This window comes from Zonotrichia albicollis, chromosome 21, assembly GCF_047830755.1.
Source record: "Zonotrichia albicollis isolate bZonAlb1 chromosome 21, bZonAlb1.hap1, whole genome shotgun sequence".
In the NCBI taxonomy this organism is placed as follows: Eukaryota; Metazoa; Chordata; class Aves; order Passeriformes; family Passerellidae; genus Zonotrichia; species Zonotrichia albicollis.
This window is the reverse complement of record NC_133839.1, coordinates 7,735,051-7,759,817: the sequence shown is the minus strand read 5'-3', so window position 1 is coordinate 7,759,817 and position 24,767 is coordinate 7,735,051. Positions and strand designations below refer to the sequence as shown.

The 24,767-nt window shown below is 44.5% G+C and overlaps 1 protein-coding gene across 2 annotated transcripts in view; it reads right to left on the bottom strand.

Moving 5' to 3' along the window:
- Positions 1-24,767, bottom strand: part of ABL1 (ABL proto-oncogene 1, non-receptor tyrosine kinase) — an 80,097-nt gene that overhangs the window by 28,429 nt on the left and 26,901 nt on the right. Inside the window, exon 1 of one of the 2 annotated variants that reach the window (XM_074556622.1) lies at positions 6,725-7,177. The exons of the other annotated variant lie outside the window; for it this stretch is intronic. Coding sequence (XP_074412723.1) covers positions 6,725-6,809 — 85 coding nt within the window. The 5' untranslated portion in view covers positions 6,810-7,177. Of the gene's footprint in view, positions 1-6,724; positions 7,178-24,767 lie in introns of those variants that run through there. 2 annotated transcript variants of the gene reach the window in all.

The following is a 24,767-nucleotide window of genomic DNA, read 5'->3' as shown; positions in this document are numbered from 1 at the left end:
CATCACTGAACACCTGGAACAGACAGACAGCAGAGCTGCAAGGGGCAGACACACATCCTTAGCAAGCAGCAATGCTGTGATGCTCTCCCCCAAAATGGGACAAACCAGCACTCACTGCTCTGTGGGATGGACCATAAACTCTGTTAGGAAGGAAAATGCCTCCCACACGGGCACTAATTCCACAGGAAGGCAGGAAATCCAAGGCAGGCTCCCCTCCAACTCCAGCACATGGCAGCCCAGCGAGGATGGCTCAGGCACAAGCAGGGATGGGGATGTGGGAGCAAAGCCAAGCGCTCCACACAAATCCCTCCCTCGTGCCCAGGCCCTGGTGAGGCTGGGACTGACTCACTGCACTGGGATGCCAAGGTATGTGCTTCAGTTCAGCTGTGAGACACCACCATGCCAGTGCCAGCAACACCCACAAGTGTGGTACAGAGCTGGGGAAGGCTGGCTGTGCTCAAGGACATTCCTACAGACACTGACTCAGTGACAACACCTGAACACCAAGGACCTGCAGGAGCAAGGCCTGTTGAACACACACACACAGGAGAATTTGCTACAGTGGAAAACCACACTGGTCTCCAGTGAAACCAGGGGATGCTCACACCCTCTGTCTCTCCCTCCTGTGCAGCCACAGGCACCCCAACAGAGGTGCTGGCTGTGTGTGAACGTGCTGAGCAGGAGAGCACAATGGGGACATGCCAGACAACTGTTGGGCTGAGTGGAGCTGGTTTTTCCAGAAGTTAGGGACCCCAAGTTAAGAACTGGGGTGGGGAAGGTGGTGAATGAAGCTTGAAGAGTGTCCAGAAAGGGAGGATGAGGCCCTGAGTCAACAGAGAGAAGAGCGTAAAGGGAAGAGCAGAATTGTGGTGACCCGAGTGTAGCAGAAGCTTGATAGACCGTGACAAAACACACTTTTAAAGGTCTGGGCCCCAAGAGGAGACTGTCAGCAGACTGAGGACACAAAACCATGAAGCGAGAGAAGCAGACAGGACATGTCCATCTGGGAGCCACGTCCAGCCGGCTGTCAGCAGCGTTTATCCCTCTGAGCAATTCTCCAGCAAATCTGCCCAGACATTCCAGTCCTCCAGAGCAGGAATTAGACATTGCTGCTCCTACATATTGAGAGTCTTTTTCAACACACAGCTCCTTCACCTCCTACTGCTGGTTTTAGCTACAATTTTACAGCTCTGCTGAGATCTTCAGTGGGCCAGGTTCCTCCTAATAAATCAGCCTGGCTGCTGTACCTACAGGAGGCCATCCTGGCACGGTGATGGGGCAGGAAGCGAGCGTAATTCAATCTGTTATCGCTGGGCTGTCCTTCCTTCCACACATCCACTTTGTCTTGTGCTGCATCCCAGCAAGGCTGCAATTTATTACTCTGCTCTGGATAACACCTGGGTTCCTGATGGTGTTCCTAAAGCAGCACTGTAATTCAGTTCTCCACTAAGATCAACTAAATGATGACTCTTAATTAAAGCAGTGCCAGCTTTGAAATAAGACAACAGCAGCTTGTATTTTGAGGCATTAGCCATAAGAATATCATCATTTCCTCCCTAAATTTTTTTCCCAGAAGGTATTTATGCTTGCACACTAAAAGATTTCATAAGTGTAACTATCTCCTACTCATTACTGTTCATACGAAGCCATGAATCATGGTTAGGGGCTGTGTGAGAACTTCTGAGTATGAACAATTCTGGTCGAGATGAACGCAAGCAAATTCCCTTCACAATGCAAGGGAAGGGCTGGCAAACAGGCAGGAGCAGAGAATTACACTTGGCTCCTCCAGAGCTGACTGCGAGGCAGTCCCGAGGGAAGGAGGAGACCTCCTGTCTCCCTACAAAACAAACATCCTGTGGGCTTACAAACTGTGCTGGCATTTTTTCCACAAGGTTTGTAGAGCAAGGAGTGCAGAACACATCAAGTAATCTCTTTGGAGGCACAGCACATGCCACCTAAGCCTTCTCCTTTCCCTACATTCCCCTTTTCCCCTGGAAGAAATGATGATAAATAGCAATGCAGATTTAATACTTCCAAATGTTTCCCACTCTGAGCACATATGATGGAGCAGCTGCCTCTCTGTCTCAGTATTGTTCCTTAGTGGCCCTCACAGATTCCTATGCCTGATGGAATATGGATTGAAATATAAAATTAAAGAACCTGTAAAGCAGATCTTTCCAAAAAGAAGGAGGGACTCGTGTTTTATTTCAGACTCATCCCTCCAGTGAGATCAGGCTCAGTCTCTGCTGTGACCCTCTGCACAGCCCAGGCCACAGACCCTTCTGCAGCAATGGCAATTGATGGTTTTCCTGCTCTTGGCTGATATTTGGAAAATCCACCTTCTTAGAGCCAGCATGAGGATAAATACCACTTTTTAACCATTGTGTTTTTATACACAGAGAAGAAGTAGTGCAGAAACTGAGCCAGCCCCACTCCCCTAAGCTGGGCCACTCCTCCAAGAGATGATTCCATAATTTCAGGGGTTTTAATGTCATTTTTTGTTTTGTTGGTTTGTTTGTGGGTTGTTTTGCTGGGTTTTTCATCAAGTTCACTCTTACACAGACTTGTAGGCTCTACCTGAACTCATTCACTGAGTTTATTCCATTTATAACCCCTTAGTGACATGGCAAACATCATCTTTCTGCAGCCAGCTAATCACAACTGTAAATGGATGGAGTAGAACAGTGGGTATGGCAGAAATCTGAACTTTACTCCCAAATCTGCCACTGAGTTCTGCCTGACCTTAGACAATAATATCTGGGAGAGGAAGAATAAAGAGTAACTAGATTCAAGTGAACTTCAGTGACACTTCAGTATTTCTGACAACTTCACTTTTATAGCTTTTGGTTTTGTTTCCTTCCTGGAGGAGCAGAAGTAGGAAAGTCTGCCTGATTCTGAGCCCTGGGGCAGGGAAAGCACCAAGCAAGAATCATCAAGATTTATTATTCTATTCCCTGTTTCACTAAGCAGCCCCACAGACTGCTCAGGGAAGGACTGACGTGTCTGTGGATGATCAGTCTCAGGTCTCAAACCTGTTACAACTTTTCCTGTGAAATGATAATCCTTTCCCTCACCACATCCCACGGGAAACTGTAGCAAGCACCATCAACCAGATTTTTGAACAAATAAGAACCACTGGAAGGAGCACACCACAAAGAAGCCACTGCAAAGCCAGAAATGTGGATAACAGCAAGAACTCTAGTGAGTGGTGGCAGATGAGAGGCCAAGAGGTGAGGAGCAAACAACAGCCAAGGAAGAGAGGAAATACAGAAGGGAGGCAGCAATTCCAGGTTAATGCATTTGCTCTCCCAAGCAGGGGCAGATGATTTTGCTCTCCCAGTGACATTGGGGCAGACGAGTCACTGTGCTGCCAATTTAGGCCTGGCCTAATGTGTGCCCAAATGCATGACAAAAATCCCTCTCCAGGAGCAGGGCAATGGGTACAGGCTGCTGCTCCTCCCCAGGCTTGTCTACTCTAGCTGTAACAAGACATGCTAAAAGAAATAAATTAGGAAAAAAAAGTCAGTCTGACAGCTGGCAGAACAGGAGTCTTTTCAGTTAGAAAAAAGGATTTTACTACTGTCCCCAAAATGGTTTTTTTTTCCTAAACTTCACAGAGAACACTGACAGGTTTTAAACAAGGCTTTTGCCTCTCAGTGGTAGAGCCAAGCCCAAAAAGGCAGCAAGACTATTCCAGCCCTATTTGGGACATGGACACATTCTGTTTTCCTGATCAGATTGGCAGCAGTACTCGCTGTGCCTCTTCCCTTCTACTCTTTACCCTTTCTTGGTGTGAAGTGGGTGAGGAATTATTCACTTTGGCAAAGGCAGACAGGAGAAAGCAGACGAGAGAAATTCAAATCTGTCACATTTTAAAATAATATTTACTAGTGGGAACAGAAACGAGGGCAAAGAAACGCCCAGCTCACACATCAATATGAAAACTCAGTCATTGTTAGAACCAGTTTGAGCGTATTTTTGATCAAGTTAAAAGAAGATTTCAGCTTTTTTCAGGAAGGACAGTCTGCCCTTGCACAGCAGCACACAGCCATGGGCCACAGCACCTGCCAGCCCTCCACACCACACACAGAGCATCCCCAAACAACCCTCGTTCCTGCAAACCAACAGAGCATAAAAGCCTCTCAGAAGGGACCACCGTGAAAAGAAAACCACATTTCTGATTACTTGGTCAAAGGACACGTACACCTACACACGTGCCTGACACCAAATCAGCCTCACAGCAAATCCAAACTCAGCACAATATTCTCCAGAAGTGTGTTTGAAAATACAACAAATAGACTTGACTTTGTTACATCCCATGCTATTCATCAACCAAGAACTGAATTATTTCTGTTAACATACAAAAATAAGGAATATAAATACATACAAAAATAAGGAAATAAGTAAAATTTCTTCCATCCTCCTGGCTGCAACTGGTTTTCCAAGCACCTAATGAAACTTTCAGCCTTTAAGCAGTTATGTTTAAGGTTTCTCATCTATTACAGTAAAGAAACTTTCAGCTTTTCATACAACTAAAATAACAGCTGAGTTAAATGCTCCAATGATATCACCATCATCTCATTAATTCTTTCTTTCAGAGGCTGAAGGGTGTGCATGGAAATGGACTGGCCATCACAGGCTGTTCACAGGGATCCAGGAGCAATGATCCAGAGTTTCTGACCCTTGACACAACCCTGCCCCCTTCTCATGATCTGCTGAGCTTAAAATAACAAATCCATATGTAAAAACTTGTCACATTCTTAAGGGCAACACAAGCAAATGGATTTCGCTTGTGCTCTTGGAATTCAGGAGTTTGGGACAAGCCACCACCGCTCTTTTGGAGGAGTCCTCAACAATGATTTCAACCTCACAATAATGTTTATAAGAAAGCTGCCCAGGAAGACACTCAGCTTTAGAAAGGTGTAACTGAAAATGCTGATTTTTTTAAACTTCTTTTTCCTCAGATGAGTATCTCACCCTGCTCTCCAGGAGTTCCCCAATCAATTATGGGGGTTCAGGGTCCTGACTGCCACATTGAGGTTGCAGTTGCCACATTTGTACACCTTTAACATCAGCTCTGAGACTGGCTTTGGGTTTGCCCCATGATGAGCTGAGAAGTGAGACTGAGCTACTCTGAAATTGAGTAAAAGTCGTTTCAATATGCATTTCCCATTCCATCATAAAATACAAATATACAACCACAGTCTCAGGGAAGCAGGAGGTGGAAATACTCCAATATTAATTGTGTCCAACGTTCTTAACTCGCACTGTCCATACAGCCAAGTCAAACTATGCTCTAATCCTATTATGAAACTGCATTGCAAATTTGGGGAGGGGGGGAGTGGCTGTAAGGAACACAAAAGAGAAAACTTGCAAGAAAGAGTCAGGGCAACACCCTTGTAACATCATCCCTCAGCATTCATTTCTGCAGAGGGAAATGAGGCCCCAGATGCTCTGCCTGCTCTCCCAGGGCTGTGTTGAAAGATCCAGCAGCACAGACAGGAGGCCCAGCACAGCTTGGGGCTCCTTCTCCACACACACCCTGAGCAACACCAGAGGGAACACAGACACACGCTTTGTAAACTTAAAACATCGCAGAAGAATTCGGTCACATAAAGACATCAAAATTATTCATGCATCTGCCCACCATTTGGTTTCTGAAACTTTAAATAAGCAGAAAAAGTCCTCTGGACAAAATTCTTTGATTTTAGAGAACAGAAAAAATTCCTCAGAGTCACTGAATGAATCCAATAAATACAGACTCTCGATCCAAAACTTCTTCAAGCGAGTTTGCCACCAGCAGCCATTTGTAGATTTTGAGATTCCTAACCTATGAATTTCCAAGGGCCGTTTCTGCACTGAATATTTGAGAGTTGAGCAACAGCGACTTGCGATAGGCCCCTGGAAATCAGCTGCTGCCTTCCGTGCCTCTGATTTGATGAGTTAGCACGGTCCTCCTGGCAGGAGGATTATTTTTACTGAAACAACATCCAGCAACACAAAAGAAGTTGAAGGAGCCTGTGGGATGGACACAGCCCTGGGAGCGCAGGGAAGGAGGGACCACAAGGCTGGTCCAGGCACGGTGTGAAGCCACGGCAGGGTGAAAATCTTGCTTGAGGTCACACCAAGCAAGACCTCAGCCCAAAGTCCCCCGTTGGAAAGCCCAAGCTTTCCATCCAAACCAGTTGACTCCATATGTTTAACATCCCGCTGTCTGCAAGTAACCACGGGTGTGACTCAAAAATCACTTTTTAAAAGCAAACACGCAGGAAAATTCAGTTAAACGAATGCCTGTGGAAAGCACACTAAGAAGGGGGATAACCAAAATTGACTAATGTGTTACGTATTAACACATGCTGAAAATATTTTACCGACGGACTCATCTAAATTTTCTTGAGTATGGCGTTAGGTTTTTTCACGTCCAAAATAAGGAAGATTCCCCCCCAGGGAAAAAAAAATAATAAATCTGAGTCCTGAAGATAGGGATTTGTTTATGGGCTCGGCAATAAGATCACTTGACATTTTACAACCATAAATGGTAGAGCCGCGCTCCCTCTGTAACTGCATTAATGAAAGGCACCTGGGTCCGACACCGCTGGTTCTTCACCCTGGCTCGGGAAAACCCAGCCCGAACGTGGCCAGCTCCAAACATCCCCCAAACCTGGCCCCAGCTTAAAAACGAGGGACAAAACTCTGTCCGGGATGGTGGGATCGGGGTACTCACCTTCCAGGTAGCAGCTGGAGGAGGAGGAAAGCCCCTTCTTCGATTTGCAACCCACCAATTTCAAGCAAATCTCCAACATTTTCATTTGTTAGAGTTTGGCTTCGGCTGTTCTGTTTTCCCTTCCCTCCCTCTCCTCCAGCTTCTTTTCTATGTGGAATTATCCGTTAGAAGTCTTTAAAAAAAAAAAAAAAAACCAAAAAAAAGTCTAAAAAGATCCCGGTAAAAGTCTAAAAAAAGTCTAAAACAACATATCCAGGAGAAGCCTGAAACAAAATATCCAGGAAAACTCGACGAAATCCAGCGCTCCGTAAAGCATTACAAGGGCGAGCCCGAGAGGCGGAAAATGCAGGGGCCCCGCACCTCCTCTCCCGGGGAGTTAACTCCAGCCATCTTCCCTCCTTCCCAACTCTTTTGGCGGGAGAGAGAGGAAAGGAGGCGGGGAATGGAGTGGGGGAAGAATAAAAGAAAAAAAAAAAAAAAAAGAATAAAAGCAGTAAGAACTAAAAAAAAAAAAAAGCGCAGCCAACTAAGTTGGGCAGAGTAAGCGGTGCCGGCCGTGCGCGGCAGCCGGCGGGCGCTGCTGGGGCTCGGCTGCCAACAAAGGGCCCCTCACTCCGCCGCCGCCGGCCTCCATGACATCAGGCGTGCAGCAACGCCCTCGCTCCTTAACCTCCTCCTGCCTGCAACTCTCCCAGCGCCCAGGAGGCCTAGGGGGAAACCAGCAGGTCTGGGGAAGAGGGGGAAAGGCGGGGTGCTGGAGCTCCGTGCCGCCCGGGGAGCCTCCAAAGCGCGTCACTCCACAGCGCGTTCCGGGGCTGCTCCAACAGCGGCGAGCCCGGAGCGATGCCCACGGTAACCGGCACACAAACGGCGGGGGAGCCGCAGCTCCTGCCTGCGATCCTGTCCTGGCATCTCTGAGCTCATTACAGGCACAGGGATTCAGGTTCATGCGCTTACTGCTGCTCCTCCGGCACAAGGGCACAAAAGTTTTCACTCTCACACTATCTACTGTTCTTTTTCCCGGCATGTTTCTCAAGGCTGCACACCAATTAATGCTCTCTGCTTATGCATTTTTTATAAATTGTTTTCTGGCATTATTGTGTGTGTCCCATTTAAACAAATATAATTTTTGTTTTTATATATAATATATATATATTTATTTATTTATATATTAAAATGTATATATAAAAATGTATTATATATAATACATTTTACATCTAAATATATATAATTATATATTTATTTATATTTATTTGTATATTTATATTTGTATATATTTTAATATATTTATAGCGATAGATATAGTAGATATAGTCTACCTACCTATCTCTCTCTCTAAAGGAGATAGCATATTGGGTATGTATGCAACTGCATTATTTCCACTCAAAAATCCCTTTTCACCTCCCAAAGCTCGGGGTGCTCTTGCTGCTTGGAGCAAGAGGTGCTTAAAGGGTGCAGAGTTCATAAGGGGTGCAGAACACAGAGTTTGGGGAAACGGCCTGGGAAGCTGATCTGGGCACAAATCACCCCACAACGTGTGGAGCCCTTGGTGTGTCACACACAGAGTCAACAGATCAGCAAATCTTCATTTTTTTGTCCCTGAAAACTTGCCTTCACATCTGACAGTTTATTTTGGCAAGGTTTCTGACTAGTGCTTGTGCTCTTTTGCCCTCCATGGTTTTCAAACATTGAATACTTTAGGGGAAACTCTGCATGCTTCCAGCATCTGAGGTCTGTGCCTCCGAAACAGCAAACATTGCTCAGACTCTTTAAACATTATTTTACAGCATCACTTTGCCCCGGTCTTCTGATCCATGGGGTAAAAACATGAAAGATAGCTGGGAAAAAAAAATCCTTGATCTCTCAACCCATACTGAACTGCAATAAGAGCATTTGTTTTTGGGTTTTTTTTTAAATACCACAAGTCACATTTCTAGCAAAGAAATAACACTAAGGACAGTGTGATGTTTACAGTGCTTTCACCTTTTTCTCAGAAAACACAAACATGGATATTCCCATTTAATACACCAGAAAGCAGGTAGAGAACTTCAACATTTCCTCAATTCAGACAAAGAGCTGAGGCTCTCATCTCCACTGCTGGCAGCCTGCATGGACATTGGGAAAACAACAATACAGTTCTCCCCATCTATCCCATCCTCTCTCTCCACTTCTGGAGAATTTCTGTTTTATGGAAGCACCAGAGTTTAAGAGAAACCAACACCTATCTACTTGTTCCTTGCCTGCCTAACAGGGAACTTGTGTGCAACTGCACTGGGGGAGTGAAAAAAAAAACCTACCAGGAAACAAAAGAGGAGTTAAACACAGATTTGGAGGAGAAAGGTTACATAAATCACAGGAGGAGCTCAGTCCTCACATGTTTCAGCCCAGTGTCATGTTTTAGGATGAAATGAGGTTTTAAGAGCAGACCAAGCATCCTGCACACAAATTCTTTTCCATGAGATGAGCATCCCCATCCCTATCCCACTTCCCCTGCAGCTGCAGGAACTCAGAATCCCCAAAGCATTCCCTGTAGTACAAAGGCTGCCCCCCACGAGCACCACCCAGCCATCACAATTAAGGTTAATACAATGAGTGCCAGCAGAATTAATGCGGATTACATTTCTGATGAACTCCTGGGGTTCCTATTCCTGAAGAAGAATGCCTCATCTCAAATTAAATTAACCCGCCTGCAGAAGAACCTCACTCTAGGAGAAACACATCCACTTGGGGAGTTAAACACAAAGAGCTATCTGGGATAACTTCCTCTGTAGATAAACAAATTAATTCCCTTTATGCTTCCAGGCAGACACGCTTGTGTGGTCCCTGTGCTACAAACATCATCCTTCAACATTTCCTCTTTTGTGTCATGGCAAACTGGGCTGTAAATACTTTGAGCAAACACCCTCTGCCATTCCTGAATGCCATGAAATTAACTGGTGATACAGAAATAAAAGCCATACTGGTAGTGTCACACAACCTCTGCCACTCTTAGTGCTGTCAGCTATAAATCCCTCTCACATTTGTTTGCCATACACATCTTAAACAAGATCAGTCATGAAAACGTGTGCAGGTTTCTGGACTATAGTGACTGATGCAGCCTTCAACTCAGCCTCTCTGCTGCAGAATGGCAGAACAATTTGGTTGGGAGCAGGCTCAGAAGGTCTCCAGTTCCAGCTCCTGCTCGGAGGGAGGATATCTCCCTACATCAGGATTTTCCAGGCTTAGAGTCTGCTGGGCAGTTAAACATTTTTTATCCTCTCATACCTACCCAGCTTTGCCTGGTTGCAAGTTTTAAGTGTTGCTTCTTGTCCTTTTGCTGTGCACCTCTGAAAAGAGCCTTTCCAGCCACCAGTGGGGTGTTATGAAAGCTCTGGGACCCCTTCCACCCCCTCTCTGCCTCGGTCCTGGGGGGCAGTGCTGGCTCCAGCCCCCTCCAGCTCCCTCCAGGGTCTCAGCATCTGCTGCAGGGGAAGGAGCTCCAGATGTGGCTTTACAAGAGCCAAAAAGAGGGAAATAATCACTTCCCTCGACCTGCTGGCTCTGCTCTCATTAATGCAATCCAGTATCCATTAGCCTTTATTGTTCATGCTCCTACAAGAGCACAAACCTATTTAGCCAACAGCCTTTGTGTTTGAGCTGCTTCTAGCAGACAGATATTTCTTCTTTACATTCTTAACACTACCCAGAATTTGAGGACAGATTTCTATCCCAAAGAAAATGATCACACACACACACATGACAGCAGCAGCAAAAGGACTGGACTCCATGAACAGAAAGTGAGTTTTGGCATGATCTCACATGTTAGCAGCTGGAGTGAATTTTGTTGCAATACTGTTAAAAACAGCTTGAGTGTTTATCACCCATTTAAAATCTGAGCTTAATTTTGTTTTAAAATTCTCTTCTGAAACATGGAAAGTCAACAGAGTTTCAAGTCCCAAAGTCTGGGCATTTTTTGATAGGCACATTCAGCTGATTTGAGATGGAAAAAGTCACTTGAAATAGAAGTATCTCAAACTAGTGGTTAAAGCAAAAGAGTAAACAAGTGTGCCAGAAAAAGAGAAAATTCTTGCTCAAAGTTACCTATGCCTTATCTTTCTCTTCTATAAATGCAGTTGAGAATTTCCCCACGATAAAGACTAACTCAGTGCCAGCTGTAAAACAGTTTTTTTATCTCTGGAGCAACAAAATGTAGAATCACATAATTTATGAGATGCATTTTTCTTAGTAAATGGTGAGATTACATGTGATTTGGCACATTCATAGGTCACTGTCTTTAGGATTAAAAGTACACCCATGCCACAGAACACTCCCATGCTACACAGCTCTCTTCTGATGGCGTTTTTCACATAGTGGAGTAACACATCCTAACACCATTACCTGATAAAAAATGTGTGTGTGTGTATGTGTATATGCAAATAATTAAAGAAGCCAATGTTGAAATCCATGAATGACCACAGCATGTGCTACAGATGGAGCTGTAACAGAGCTGGGCTTTGATCTGACAGCAAAAGCAGCACTGCCTGTTTTCCTGGGGGTTACTCCTGCTTTGTCTGACAGGTTCCAGCTTTCCTTTGGATTTTCAGATCCTGCACTGTTAAACAACTTCATCCACTCTTAGACACAAAGTGCCAAACGTTTGGGAAGACAGTGCTATCGATCAGATACAGAGGGCTAGCACCTTTCAAACCCTGGCTACTCAACTCTACCTTCTTGGCACGTGCAGCACAAAAACTCTGGTGCAGTCTTGTAGAGCTGTTTGCAGTGAATACAACGCTTTCAGTGAGTCAAGCATAATGTGCAATGAGAGCTTTGTTATGGTAGAGAAATTCCCAAGGCTGGCAGGGTTAGGGGTGAGTGCACATCCCACACCCAGCCACCTCAGATTTCAACAGCTGTCTCCTGAGTGGATCACCTCTTAGTCTCAAGTGATTGTTCAGACACTCCAAAGGACAAGTGAAAACAAGTCTTCCAGAATACCCCAAGGTTCTTCACTTCTTTGGCTATGACAGCACTACACAAGAAGGCAATGACATTTGGGAATTATTTGTAATATCAGCCATTTAATGAGGAGAGGGTGAGAAAAGTCCTTGCTGATGTTATCATACAGAATGTGCTCTGCATCAGCCTGGTGAGATCTCCAAGTGAGATTCTCCACAGGAGAAAGCCCAAGCAACCAGAATACTGAGGGATCTACAGCTACCACTTACTTGGTGAGCTCTAGGAATCCCACTGGCATTAGGAAATTAGGAATGCACACCCAGATAAACAGGGTTCAAGTGGTTTCACTGCTCTGCCCAGCTGAACCTTTGTGCCAGAGATGTGTGTAAATGCCAGCCTAACTTGAAACCACTCCACCAGTGCTGCCAGTGTCTCTCTTCCAGCTTTTTATGTAGAAACCTCTGTTTCTCCCTCTCCAATTCACACACAAAACATTTTTACAGACCCCTGTTCTACCTTCCTGTTTAAGCTCTTCTCAAGATCCAGCTGACATGTTTACAACAGCTAGTTAAAACAGCATGTTAAAAACAAAAGCCTCTTGCTACTACTCAGACCATTCCACAATAGGTATTATTGTAAATAAAATTTAAAAAAAACACAAATAAAGGCAAGTTAACACCTGAGGGCATAGAGTGTTTTTCTTCCTTCAGCCACCATCCAGCAGAGCTGGAATAGCCCTGCAAGAACACAGAAAGGCAAATGCATGTACAGGGAGATATTAAACACTTCTGGTACTTGGACTTACTAAGTCCCACTCTCGGTAGAAACTTAAAAAAAAAAAAAAAAAAAACAAGAAAAGCCAGGTTACAAAAAGTCCACTGTACACATCAACAGAAAAGCCAAGGATTTTGCAATAAACCATGTGCATTTGTTGGTTTTTCTCCTTGATTTAACAGATGTTTGTTATTTGCAATTTTCATGAGTGAAGGAGGTGCCTGGGAAGTGGTGGGATTTCAGAGATGGAATGTTCAACTATTTGAAATTCCTTTCAAGCAACAGAGCAGAATCCTTATTTTTTTAAGGTAGTAACAAGGCAGAAGGTAATACTAAATTCCTGCAATGGTGATATGTATTCACTGTACTCATGTAAAAACACAAGATGGGTCATGAGCTCTGCAGGGAATTGCTTGGAGTATTGTCATTTGAAGCCTGCAAGGTTAAATTCAAGTCCAAAGGGGCTCATCACCCATCACTGAAAAAGTTTTGGGCCCCTTCCACTAAACACTTTATGAACATCTGCAGGCTAAGGGAAAAAAAAAAAAGAAACCAAAGAAACTTCTTGCACTTTTCAGATCTGAAAAAAATAGCAGTGTACCTTAAAGACACAAAAATGGCATAAATTCCTCCTATTAATGACTGAACTTCCATTGTCCAGGCAGTTTGTTAAAATTGCAAAAGAGGGAGCAGGGACTGGAAGTTCCTGTGCATTAGGTAGAATTCCAAAGTTTAGGGATCCTGCTGAAGTTCAGTATTTTCTGCCAGCCCGGGGAAGGGAGGAATCACAGACAGCCAGGATGCAATCACAAAACATACATGCTTGGAAAGGACCAGCAAACAAATTTTAGAGAAATATCTCTGCCAAATACTGACTCAGATCATGAGTAGAAGCATTTCCGTATTTCTTTTAAATGAAAAGGCAAGGAAATGCAGAATGAAAAAGTAAAGGTAAGAGAAGAGGTTAAAGGGGAGCTCAGAGCTGATGACTTTGTGGGCTTTTCTGGGGTAAATCCAAGCACATCTGCAAGAAGAGCCAGAGGGACCAGTGAACAGGGGTTAGTGCTGGCAGTAACTAAGTGGTTAATTTCTTCCATTCAAGAGCTGAAAAATCTGCCAAAGCAGAAGAGCAGGCCTCGCAGATCAAATTACACATGAGGAGGGGGTGGAAGGGGAGAAGAAGAAAAGAAAACAAGTATTACTGAACCACAGCCGCATGAGACCCAGCGGGGATTAGGAGAACATGGAGGAGGAGAGCTTTATCCAGGGCTGGCTGTAAACACAAACCCAACCCATGCCTGCCCCTCGCCACTCCCTGCGGGAACACCGACCTGTCCCGAGCCCCTGAGCCCCTGGCAGTGTGGAAAACCTTCTGTGCATCAGCTGTGGAATTCCAGTGATGGGACCAGCTGGCTCTCCCCACCCAGGCAAAGTGCTTGTGCTGCTTTTCCTCTCCCAGCTGGAGAGTTTGGGCTGGGGCACACATCCAGGGATGTGTCCTGCTGCTGCCACAGGTGTGGGAATCACCAAAGGACTTGAAAAGCAGAGGGATGAAAGCCACGCGGAGCAAGTAATGGTGCACAAATAATCCATCAAACCGAGGAGCAATTCAATTCCTCTGCCTTGAAGGTGATCACACAAAGGAGGTCTCACAGCCATTTCAGGGCAGGTGAACGTTCCCTTCCCCGCCACACATCATTTCTGTACTCACTCACCTAAGCTTTTTCAGCACTGAATTCAGCAAAGATTATCCTAATTTACTGAAATGCAGAAAATTTCAAGTAACACATGCACACAGCCACAAGAGAATAGGATAAATCTGATTGCAGAGATCATTTTTCTCTAGTGAGCTAATCCTTGACAGCGCCTTTGAACACTATCAACGTCAACGGGCAGAAACCTTTAAAACACACAGATGTTTTGACACTGAAATAAGTGTGCTTTTTTCCTCTTCTTTTAAATTATTTTTTTTTAAAAACCAAGGGAAAAAACCCTCAAAACCCCAACCCAAAGCCCCAAACTCCAGTGCCTTCTGCTCAGGAATTCCAGACGTCACTAATTCATCCACAGGGGAATACATATCATTTTGAGAAAGTAGTGGAAGCCCTTTGTAACTATAGAAATAAAAAAGCATCCATATAAGCATAAAACCCACTATAGAAAGCCATCTACAGTCACTTGATTTGAATTACTGTACTTATCCACCCTCAGGATCCACTCTCAGCCTCCCTTAGATGTGCAGGTAAGTGCCTGGTGCTCCTTAGCACTAATTGCTCATTATTCCCAGTGCAAGAAAGTAAATATATGCTCCCAGAAAGGAAAAGCTTCCAGTTAATTAGAACTGCCTGCAGCAATGGTTCCCTCCAAACAGTTCAGCATTTTATTTTGTTGTCAGGACACAATATAAGAAGTTTTAAGAGTCCTGCTGGGACTATGACGTAAAGGCAGGACCAGTATTTTTTCCTGTGAAGGCTGGGGCCGACAGGAAGAAGCTTCAGACAGGAATAAGGCAAAAGCAAAATGTATATATACACCTCTGTCCTGGTCCAACTGGAGCAAGGATGCAGGAAAAGGATCTCTAATTTACTCATACATTGCTGAACACAAATGGATGCAGTTCAAGTGCTAAACCCTCACAAAGGCTGAACACTCTTTTCCAATTGCTAAACATAAAAACACATTGAAAGAAGCATTTTAATTTGGATTTTTATTAAAAAGCTAGGGAACATTGTCCCTGGGTTGCACCATTAAGACAAAGCAAAAGACTGATGCTGAATTCATAAGGGGGAATAGTTATTAAGCTAAGCTCTTTAAGAATGAGGGTTTTTTGTATGCTTAATCATGCTTGTCATACCTGAATATAGATTTAGAAAATGGCACGAGACTGTGCAATACCTCTGCATGTTTTCTGCCTTTCCAGGCACAAGTGGAAAGATAAAGGAAAGTGTAAAAAAGAAATCAGTGCTACTGATCTCCAGTAACCCCAAAAGTTCCTTTCTCTTCACTCCCTCTTTACCTGCCCATAATTAATCAGAGCCTTTCCCAGAGCAGATATGTTACATGTGGTCTGATTCTGTCTGCCCACATACCAGACAGAAAATAGGGAGAAGTGCCAAGTATCAAGGAGTAACAGCCACTGGCACCCTCCAAGCCATCCCACCCTGCTCCAAGGGTGAGCCAGACACTTCTGTCATGTCAGGCTCAGCTGAGTCACTTCACTGCTCAGGGAGAGAAGAGGATCTTGAGGATGTGCACAAATATTTAAACAAACAAACACAAAACTAAAATACCTGCGACTGCTCTGAAAAGTTGCACAATGGAGCAGCAGGGAGGGAAGCAGGAAAGTGCTGCAGACAAACACTGAGATGAGCTGGGAAGAAATCCTGCTGACACACAGTGAGGGTCTTCAGCCAGTTAACCCCATCCAAACACAGAGTGCCTCCGTCCCACCTTTCCCATCTTCTCCCTCTTGCTGGCACTGGTGCTCACCAACCATGTGGTGACCCAGTTGAAGAATGTCAAGAGTCTTGTCAGTTTATATTCAAACAAATAACAGTGCTGGCATCGTGAGGGGGCCAGCAAAGCTGTTCCTTAATTCAAAATACTGAGTAAACCATCTGTATTGACAAGTTGTATATAAACAGCTTAATCTTACCAACCTTTGCTACTGAGACAGTTACAAACAGACACCAATGAAATAAATATATGAATCTAGAACTGGACCAGCTCTAGATGGAGTTCATCACTCATTCAGAGACCCTCAAACAGACCACAGTTATTCTGTGCTGGGAGACGTGCTTCCACCTGAAATGGGAGTGTTTCATCCAGCCTCAGTAACTGGCTGCACTCCCATTGCATCTAGGGAATGCAATGCCTCAAATTCCTAGAGAGCTGACAGATACCCAGATATGCAGCAGTGCTGCAATACAGACAGCAGTCCCAGAAAACACAGCTTGGTGAGAAACCTTCTGGAGGAAGGAATTCCTCTGCAGCTGCACTCGGAGCCTCTCCTGATTCTGGGGCTGTTCTATGAAGTTTCAGAAAGAAGATAGCACAACTCTGTAATTTAACTCACAGCTTTTCCTATTTCTCATTGCCAGTCCATAGTGAGGTCTCATGCCAGCCAAACAAGCTCAGCCAAGTTAGAGATGTTATATTCAGTTACTACAAGAATAAAGACTAAAAAATAGTGAGCCTGAAACATCAGAGGAGGAAGGCTCTGGCTTCAACTGACATCAGGTGGGAATACCCAGAGCAAAAATCAATGAACTGGTTTTTGTTAGGCCACACATCCTGATTTCCTCCCTTCCTTGGTTCAGTCTTTGCACGTCCAGCGTGACCAGAGGATTTTCAGATGGTGAAAGAACTGCTGTGTTCTCCTAATCCCTCCCTCCCACACGCACAGCAGCCAGGGTGCCAGGAGAACCCATTTTAAAATTAATCTCAAAGTAGAGGAACATTCATAGAAAGAATCAGGACTAGAAATCTTCAGCAGCTCTGGAGTCAAGGGGGAATGAAGCAAGGACTGAATAGACAACAGAGGATATTGAGGAGGTGACACAAAAGGATTTTAAGCCATGTAACACACCATTTATAAAATGGAAAAACCTCACAGACCATGTGATCTCTCATTTTTTAATTCTACCTGAAGTGTTTATAAAGGACGTCACAAGGCCACTGGGAGGATTAGCAGGTTATTGTTTTGGAAAGACCTGAAAGATAGCTTGGGTCACTTTTGCTTACACTGTCAACCCCCCAAGCAGGGCCTGGATTCTAAGAAAAAAATAATTTGGGGGGAAAAATAAATAAGGGGAAATTAAGTATTTAAAGGGAATAAAATAAGAGAAAATTAACTATTCTGCTTCATCATATGAACAGACATGCTACAATTTTATTTCCAACTCTTCTTTAGATTTCTCCAATCACTGTGGATAAATTACCTGACTTGGCATCTCCATTTTTTTTCCAAATGTAACTACTACAAACCTTCAAACCACAAATCGGGACCCACTGCTAGGAGTTACTACACAAATGTGAAATATTCAGTAACACACCCAACACACCAAAACTTCCAGCTTAGAAACCACACTTCCCATGTACTTCAGAGACACTCACATTCTTTCCATCGAGTGGGGCTGCCTCTCACGGCTGTGGCACAGGGCAGGATTTTAAAACTCCTGAATTCAAATCTGAGGGAGGCTTCTCACAGCTCACTCAGGGTGTGCTCAGTATCACCAACACACCCTGCAGCACCTGTGAAATGTCTGCACATGCAGAAATTCTAACAGACGTGAAAAGGAGATAGTTCCAAGCACAACAGACAATTTTTTCTCCCCTTGCACAGAAACACTTTGTTTGCAATGAAAAGAAAGGAGGTTTTCATGTGTTGGAGCACTAAGAAGCCTATCCTGGGAGGAAAACCAGGTATCCCTGAGGAAATAGGGATATTTTCTGGTTTCTGTTCCACAGAAATGTGCTGGGACTCCCTGGGGTCTCTTAGCACAGAGAGAGGAGTAACAGAAGCTCAGGGAGCTCGACAGCCTAAGGACAAAAGTGCTCCAAACCACTTCAGTCTTGAAAGCTTGAGGAGTCAACATGGTATTAATTGGAAAATACAAAGGCTTCCACAAATGCCTGTGAACACTGATTACTGCCCTTTTCTCAATCCACTCTCTTCAAGCTTCTTATAATATCATAAGAAAAAGCAAACATGAACAGCAATGAGGAACAGCCTATTCTGAAACCACTTCCAGGAACAGGGATTGTTTAAACAAAATACATTAAGTGAAACCATATGTATTAAGGGTCAAACGCCATCTGAGGCTGAATGTGCAGAAATAACCATTTTACAAAATTTGGGCAATTAGCCCTTCGTTGTTTTTGTTTTTAACACGAATAATCAGGGTGTTGGAGGTGTTACCAAGGGGGCAAAGCTTGAGGGAGGAATTTAACTCCGCAGCTCCCAAGCTGATGGTGCCAAGAAAATATTCCTGTTAATGCTGGTGCTGCCCTCTCCCAGGGTGCTGGGAGGAAGGTTTGCTCAATGCCATGGACAGAGCATCCTCTCCCCAAGCAGTGAGGGGTCCAGGGTGGGGGTCTGCCCTTGGATTGATCCCCACAGGAGGATCCCTGTCCTGCTGCCAGGCAGTCATTTGATCTGAATCACAAGGGATGCTGCTTTCACAAGACCTTCTGGCAAAACAGAGGTGACAGAAGAGGCTCAGAGAAGGAAAAATAAGGCAATTTAAAGCTGCAGAGCCATGAAAGATGTGGTTTAAGTCATTTCAGCACAGAGCACTAGTGCTGCACCTCAGGGGGATTCAAAGATGGTTGACCATTGCTCAGGATAAATATTAAGCTAAAATATTTCACATTTATGTGGAGCCTATAAATGGGCATCTTGTATGAGACTGACACATTGTACTGTTTCAAATACACATTGATCCTTTCCCACCCTAAATCCATCCAACTTATCTGAAACTTATCTTTAATCAGAGCAGCAGGAGAACCTTAGTGCCTCAAAGCAAAGGGAACAGAGCAGATCTTGGGCACTAAGCTCCTCCAAAGCCAAGGGAATGGAGCAAATCTTGGACACTAAGCTCCTCAAGTATTTATTGAATATAAAGAGTGAACTGGTATCACTATACCATTGCAACAACTACATCTGAGTATGGTCTTAGTCACCTGCTGTGGATTTGATAACATCCAATTAAATGCAGAAATATTTCCGTATTCATCACTAGTGAAGTCAGACTGCAATCAAATGTTGCAGCTGCAAAGGCTAAAGCTCATTAATCACTTTTTCTGGAAACCAAGAGGATGATGATGGAAGGGAAAACTACGATTCATTTGTTTTCAACAAAACTGCCAGCAAGAAGGCCAAAAAAATACCAATTTCTAGTATTTTTTTAATTAATATTCACATGCTAACATGTTAATGCCTGCCAGCTCTTTAGATGGAGAAGTATTTAATGGATCCAACATAAATGTATATGCCAGTTATCAGAAGGCAAATTGCACAGCTATGATGTAATGAAATAGCTTTGCTTTATGGGAATGAGGTGACAGGTTTGAAATATGGCTTTAGGTGTTAAAAAAAAAATTGATTTTTCACAGAAGCCACAAAACTGTAATGCAATTACTTGCCTAAGTCTAAAATTTTACAGAAATTTAAATTCAACTTTAAAGATCTAAATGAGTCATCAATTTGCATTAGGATGGCTGGGGACCTTATCACTCCTCAATCAACATGAACTAATGAAGCTTTCCTGGTCTGAATAAAACAGCTACACTGAAGTGCTGAGGTGCATACACATCACAGTCACAAAATGCTTTTATGTTCTTGATAATAAAGTGTCAGAATAGCTCTGAGGGAGCCCAGGGACTGAGCTACCCCTGCTCAAAAAAACCCAAATTAATGGAAAAAGCCATGTTTTCTTATTTTTCTTCATTCTTGGCTCTCCAGAAACTTATTCTTTTATTTACAGAAAAGTCACTCTGGAGGTTCATCTTACCTGTAAAGGGCCAGCTCGCTTTGATGCTCTGCTCAGATAAACCAACAAAGTTCAGCACCTCAAGTTACTCAGTCCCAGCAGGCAAAGAGCCTGCCTGGAAAGGGGAGATTTGTCAGGATTTTTGCTGTGCTCTGCTGGGAGGAACAGCCTCGTTCTGCTGGTCTGGTAAATGAAGAAAACGAGCTCAGCTCTGAAGCAGAACCAATAGGAAATATAGAAGCATAAGACATTGTCTTTGACTTCACTGCTAGGCCACTTTCCCTCTTTTCTTTGTACTTTTTCCCTCCAGAAACAGACCATAAAGATGAATTCATCTGTGGGTTTGAGGCACCCAAACACTACAGGGGTTCACACCGCTGAGAGCTTTCAACTGAAACAACCAACACACCAACAGTACCATGACAGACCTTGGCTATTTCATCTCCGACAGGGCTGAAAGCATTTTAAGGAGAGCACACCTCTGAAATGTCCTGCTGTGGATCACTGCTGGCTTTGGAGGAAGGAGGGATCCCATTCCCACTTTGTCCAGCTGTGGGTGGACACAAAGAGAAAGAGCAGCATGCACTGACAGCAAACCTCCCCATGGTGGTGACATGGTCCAGCAAGGACCTGTCCTCACAAGCCACACTGGGTTCTGTGACAGGACCTGGGGCATCTCCTGGGCCAGAGGAGCTGGGTCAAGAGCAATCCCAACCCAGCTGCACTGCAGCAACACACAGCTCGTAATGCTGTGGAAATCATCCCAAATCTGAGGGCGGTTGAAAACGTTAAGGAAAAGGAGGAGTGGGGGCCAAACCAAGAGGCTGCCCCCACCTTCCTTCCTGTCCATCCCCATAAGTTATTCATTAACATACCAAAATACACGTATCAATGAAGAATTCATGGAGATTCTCTGAATACCAAATTACTGAGCATAGCGACAAGGAGAACTTGCTCAACACCCTCTTCCAGTTCCACACCCTGTCCCGGGTGGATCGCTCATAAAGCTCCACTTGTGTTTTACAGCAGCAAAGTCCTCCCTGAACCCCTTCCTCACCAATGCCTCTGATGAGTGCAGACCATCTCTAAACAGAGCAGCAGCCACAAATGCTGTGTCTTTAAATCCATCCCCATTTCATTTTCCAAGTTTCTGTTTGAGCCGTTACAGCTCCCTCAGGACTGCACTGACTCACTGCATTTTCAGGATGACGCAAGCATGCTCCTCTGCACAGCTTCAAAACAGGCTCCAAACATTTCCAGGCACAAAGTGGCCACCAAAGAACCATGGAAATTAGGTGTTCTAACTGAGCAGGCATCACCCCATGAAGCAGGGGGCAAACTTCAGTTCCTGTCCTTATTGCAAACAGACTCATCACTGGCATCACTTCTTCCCGGGAATACTTCTAGGAAAGTTTAAGTTTCCACTCTGAATTCTGTGGAAAATATTTTGGTTCTGACAGAATACCTACGAGCACTGGTCCACCACTTCCTCTGACCCATCCAGCTCTGCCCCTATTCCCACGGGACTGTAGCTCCAGCTCTATTATTGAGTGCAAACCTCTGCTCTCAAGCTGAACCCTTAAAATTCAAAATCACACTACATTTTCCAAGCTGATTCCCAATTTCTCAGTTTTACCTTCCCAGTGAGGGCAGGCAGATAAAAGAACAGAAAATCTATTCCAGGAGGGAATATTTAGGGAACACTCCAACAGGTTAAGCACATGTGCTCGTGGGTGGACTCTGTGAAGAGACCTGAAACCACCATGGGGAGACATGCATGCAAAAAACACTGGATTGGGAAAAGCATTTTCCATGACTCAAAACTGAACTCTGTTTCTCTTCCTTCTGAATCCCTTCACTCAGCTCTTTGTGTTCTCCCAATTACTGCAAGTCAGCAAACAGCCCTTTTATGTACATTTTTTTTTCATACAGGAATGGTAACAAAAGCAAAATAAACAGTGGGCTTCTGACTGATGTTTGCAGCTTGATAGCAAAGGCAGCTGAAAAATTCTGGTTTCTGCTTGTTGCCTTCAGCTTTTATCCTCTCTGAAAGATTTCACCATGATAAAGAGAACTGGAAGTGACATAAAAATGTAAAACTACATAATGAAGTGGAGAACAAATTCAGAGAGAAAGACGAGTGTCTTGTTTTATCATCTCCACTAACGCTGGTAACACACATCTCAGGGAAAAGGCCTCCTTGCTGGAGAGGCTGCTCATTCCAGTCAAGCCAAGTAAAGGAAGATAAATGTCTAAAACAAACCTGTTCACACTTCACTTTTCAGGGCAGAAAGGCCTTTTGCTAGCAGAGGGTTCCTGATTCCTGCCTGACAGAGAGCACCAAACATTCATTTCCTCACACTGCAGAGTAACAAGCGTTAGCACAAACACTGCAATATCCAAAATCAAGAATATGGAGCACATGAGGAGCCTGGAGACACCAGGAGAAAAGCAGGCAGCAGGACTGGAGCATGTAGGTGCTAAGAAGTGCAGGATGGCTTCACATGGGCCAAGAGTTCAGAAATCAGTGCCCTGGCTCCATCCCCACTCCAAAACAAGGACTTGGAGGAGACCTGCAAAGCTTGCTTTAATCCTTATTGTCAGTCATTCATAAAAAGGCACATGAAGCTTCACATTCTCTGTGGAGAATTGGGAGTTTTATATCAAACCATATGTGAAAAAGATATCTAGTGCTAATATATGCAAACAACTTTATTTAGATATAGATTTTTTAATTAGTATTTTCACTGTCTTGGAAAGAGAGGATTGAGGATCCTGCCAGATCTTAACAAAAAGAGCAGATTTTCTAAACAGGCAAACACACACTGTTTTACAAACTGTGAACTGAAAACTGCGTACAAGGAATGCTTTTGCTCACAGTCAAATTACTGGTCATTTATCACATTTCTGCAGCTAACTAAATTTCTTTCTCTAATTTTTCTGTGTCTTCTGGTTCACTCTTAAAGCAACAGAGGAAAAGAAATGAGCCAGAGTCTTGACGTGGGATTAATGCATTGGTGTAGGAAACTGGTAGACTTTTAAACTGCTTGAAAGCCCTTTTCTCCCAATCAGACTGGACTGGCAGCCCGTGAACCAGGGACACACTAAGGACAGCGATTAGAAAAGCGTCAGGAATTATGATTCAGAGAGGTGAATCACCAGCAGCTCCCCTGGGGGGTGAATTTGGGATAAGCATACCCAAAGTGCAGCCCCATGCCAGATTACACAACCCAGGGCTGTGAGCACAGGATGATTTACTTGGAGGCAGAGCTCAGGCCCTGGTTGCCAGCCCCGTCCCGGCGGAGCAGCGCCCGGCGCCTGCTGCTCTCGCTGGGCTGTTCCCACTTGCAGCCCGAGCTTTCTCCTGCCCAAAGCCCACACACCAGCACGGCCCCGCTGCCAAGCACGCCACGGAGCCCTGGCATGGAAGCTGGGCTGGATCTTCTCAAGAGCTGTTTGTTATTCAACAGCCACAGATGAGCCAGCTCTGCTCTGACTTCACACGGGAAGAGCAGCAGTGCTTTAATCCTGGCTTCACTCTTCCCATTCCAGGTTTACCTTTAGACAGCACAGGTTGGGAGCTTCCCAATGGTTTTACCTCTAGCAAAAGCACATCCCAAGCTCAGCACTAGGCCTAATAATCCACAACACTTTCAAGGAAGCTCATTTTGTTCCATGGGATGTGTTTTTTATGAGGGTGCTTTGAATCATGGGTGTGCAAACAGGGAGAGAAATTCTGCAGCCCAGCTCAAGTAGAAACAGTGGAATTTGGCCTGCAGTGCTTCATCCAAGCAGCCATCTGATCTCATGACTAAGTGCATGCAGAGCAATGGGGGTGGTGGGGAGGAAGAGATGCAAGAAGATGAAGCTCTTCTAGTAAACATCTGAGCTGTCTGGAATCAAGGCTGTGCTATTAAAATGAAGCCATTGCTGGTTTTCCAGTATCTTTCCCTCTGTTTATCTCAGTTGCCATGGCTCTCACTTGAATCATCTGCACAAATTGCATACACATGTCCCAGGCCACATTATTTCCACTCTCTCCACAGCTCCAGATCAACTTTCACTCACCTGGCAGTGGCTCGTGCCAAGCAGTGTCATCATGGCCAGCAATGGAGCACTGCCTCACAGACACCCCTGCTTGGAAAACCGTGGCAGTTATTTCAAAAAGGCTGATTAATATTTCAGGAATTGCAGAAAAGGGAAAGAACTCAGAAAAAAATGGCCTCATGCTATCCTTCATGACCTGGCTTCCAAGAGAGTTGAGTCCCCAGTGTTGACACAACCAAGAGCTCTTCTGGGGCAGCTGGAGCAGGCCAGCTCTGAGCTGCTGAAGCTGCTCCCCTGCTCCTCCAGTGTATGAGCAAGAGTCAAAGGAATGGACTCAAAATTCATCTCCCTGGCACATCAGGCTATCTAAATAATCCAGTATATTGTCCTCTGGCTATGGTTCTGTGCCATGTGTCCCAAATTAATTACTTACACAATCCAAAACCAGGTACCAGCCTACTGACAGAAGATCAGACCCTTGGTGCTGCTGATCCCCAGCTCCCAGAAATGCACTGCATTCTGTTTGAAACTTGGAGCTTAGCAAGGTAACCCCAAAGCATTCTATACCTGCAGTAAGATGTATTTTCTGAGTGTTTCTCTTTGCATTAGAGAATTTACAGAAGAAAACCATACCCTGTCTTAAACACAGAGCATAAAAACCAAGCTCCACCACTGCTGCCATGTCAAAATTGTGAATACAGAAAATTTCTGCCCCCACCTCCCACTTCCATCCTCTCCAGACCATTAAGAATCAGAAGGTGAGAGCTGAGGCTGTCTGAAAGCAGCAGCTG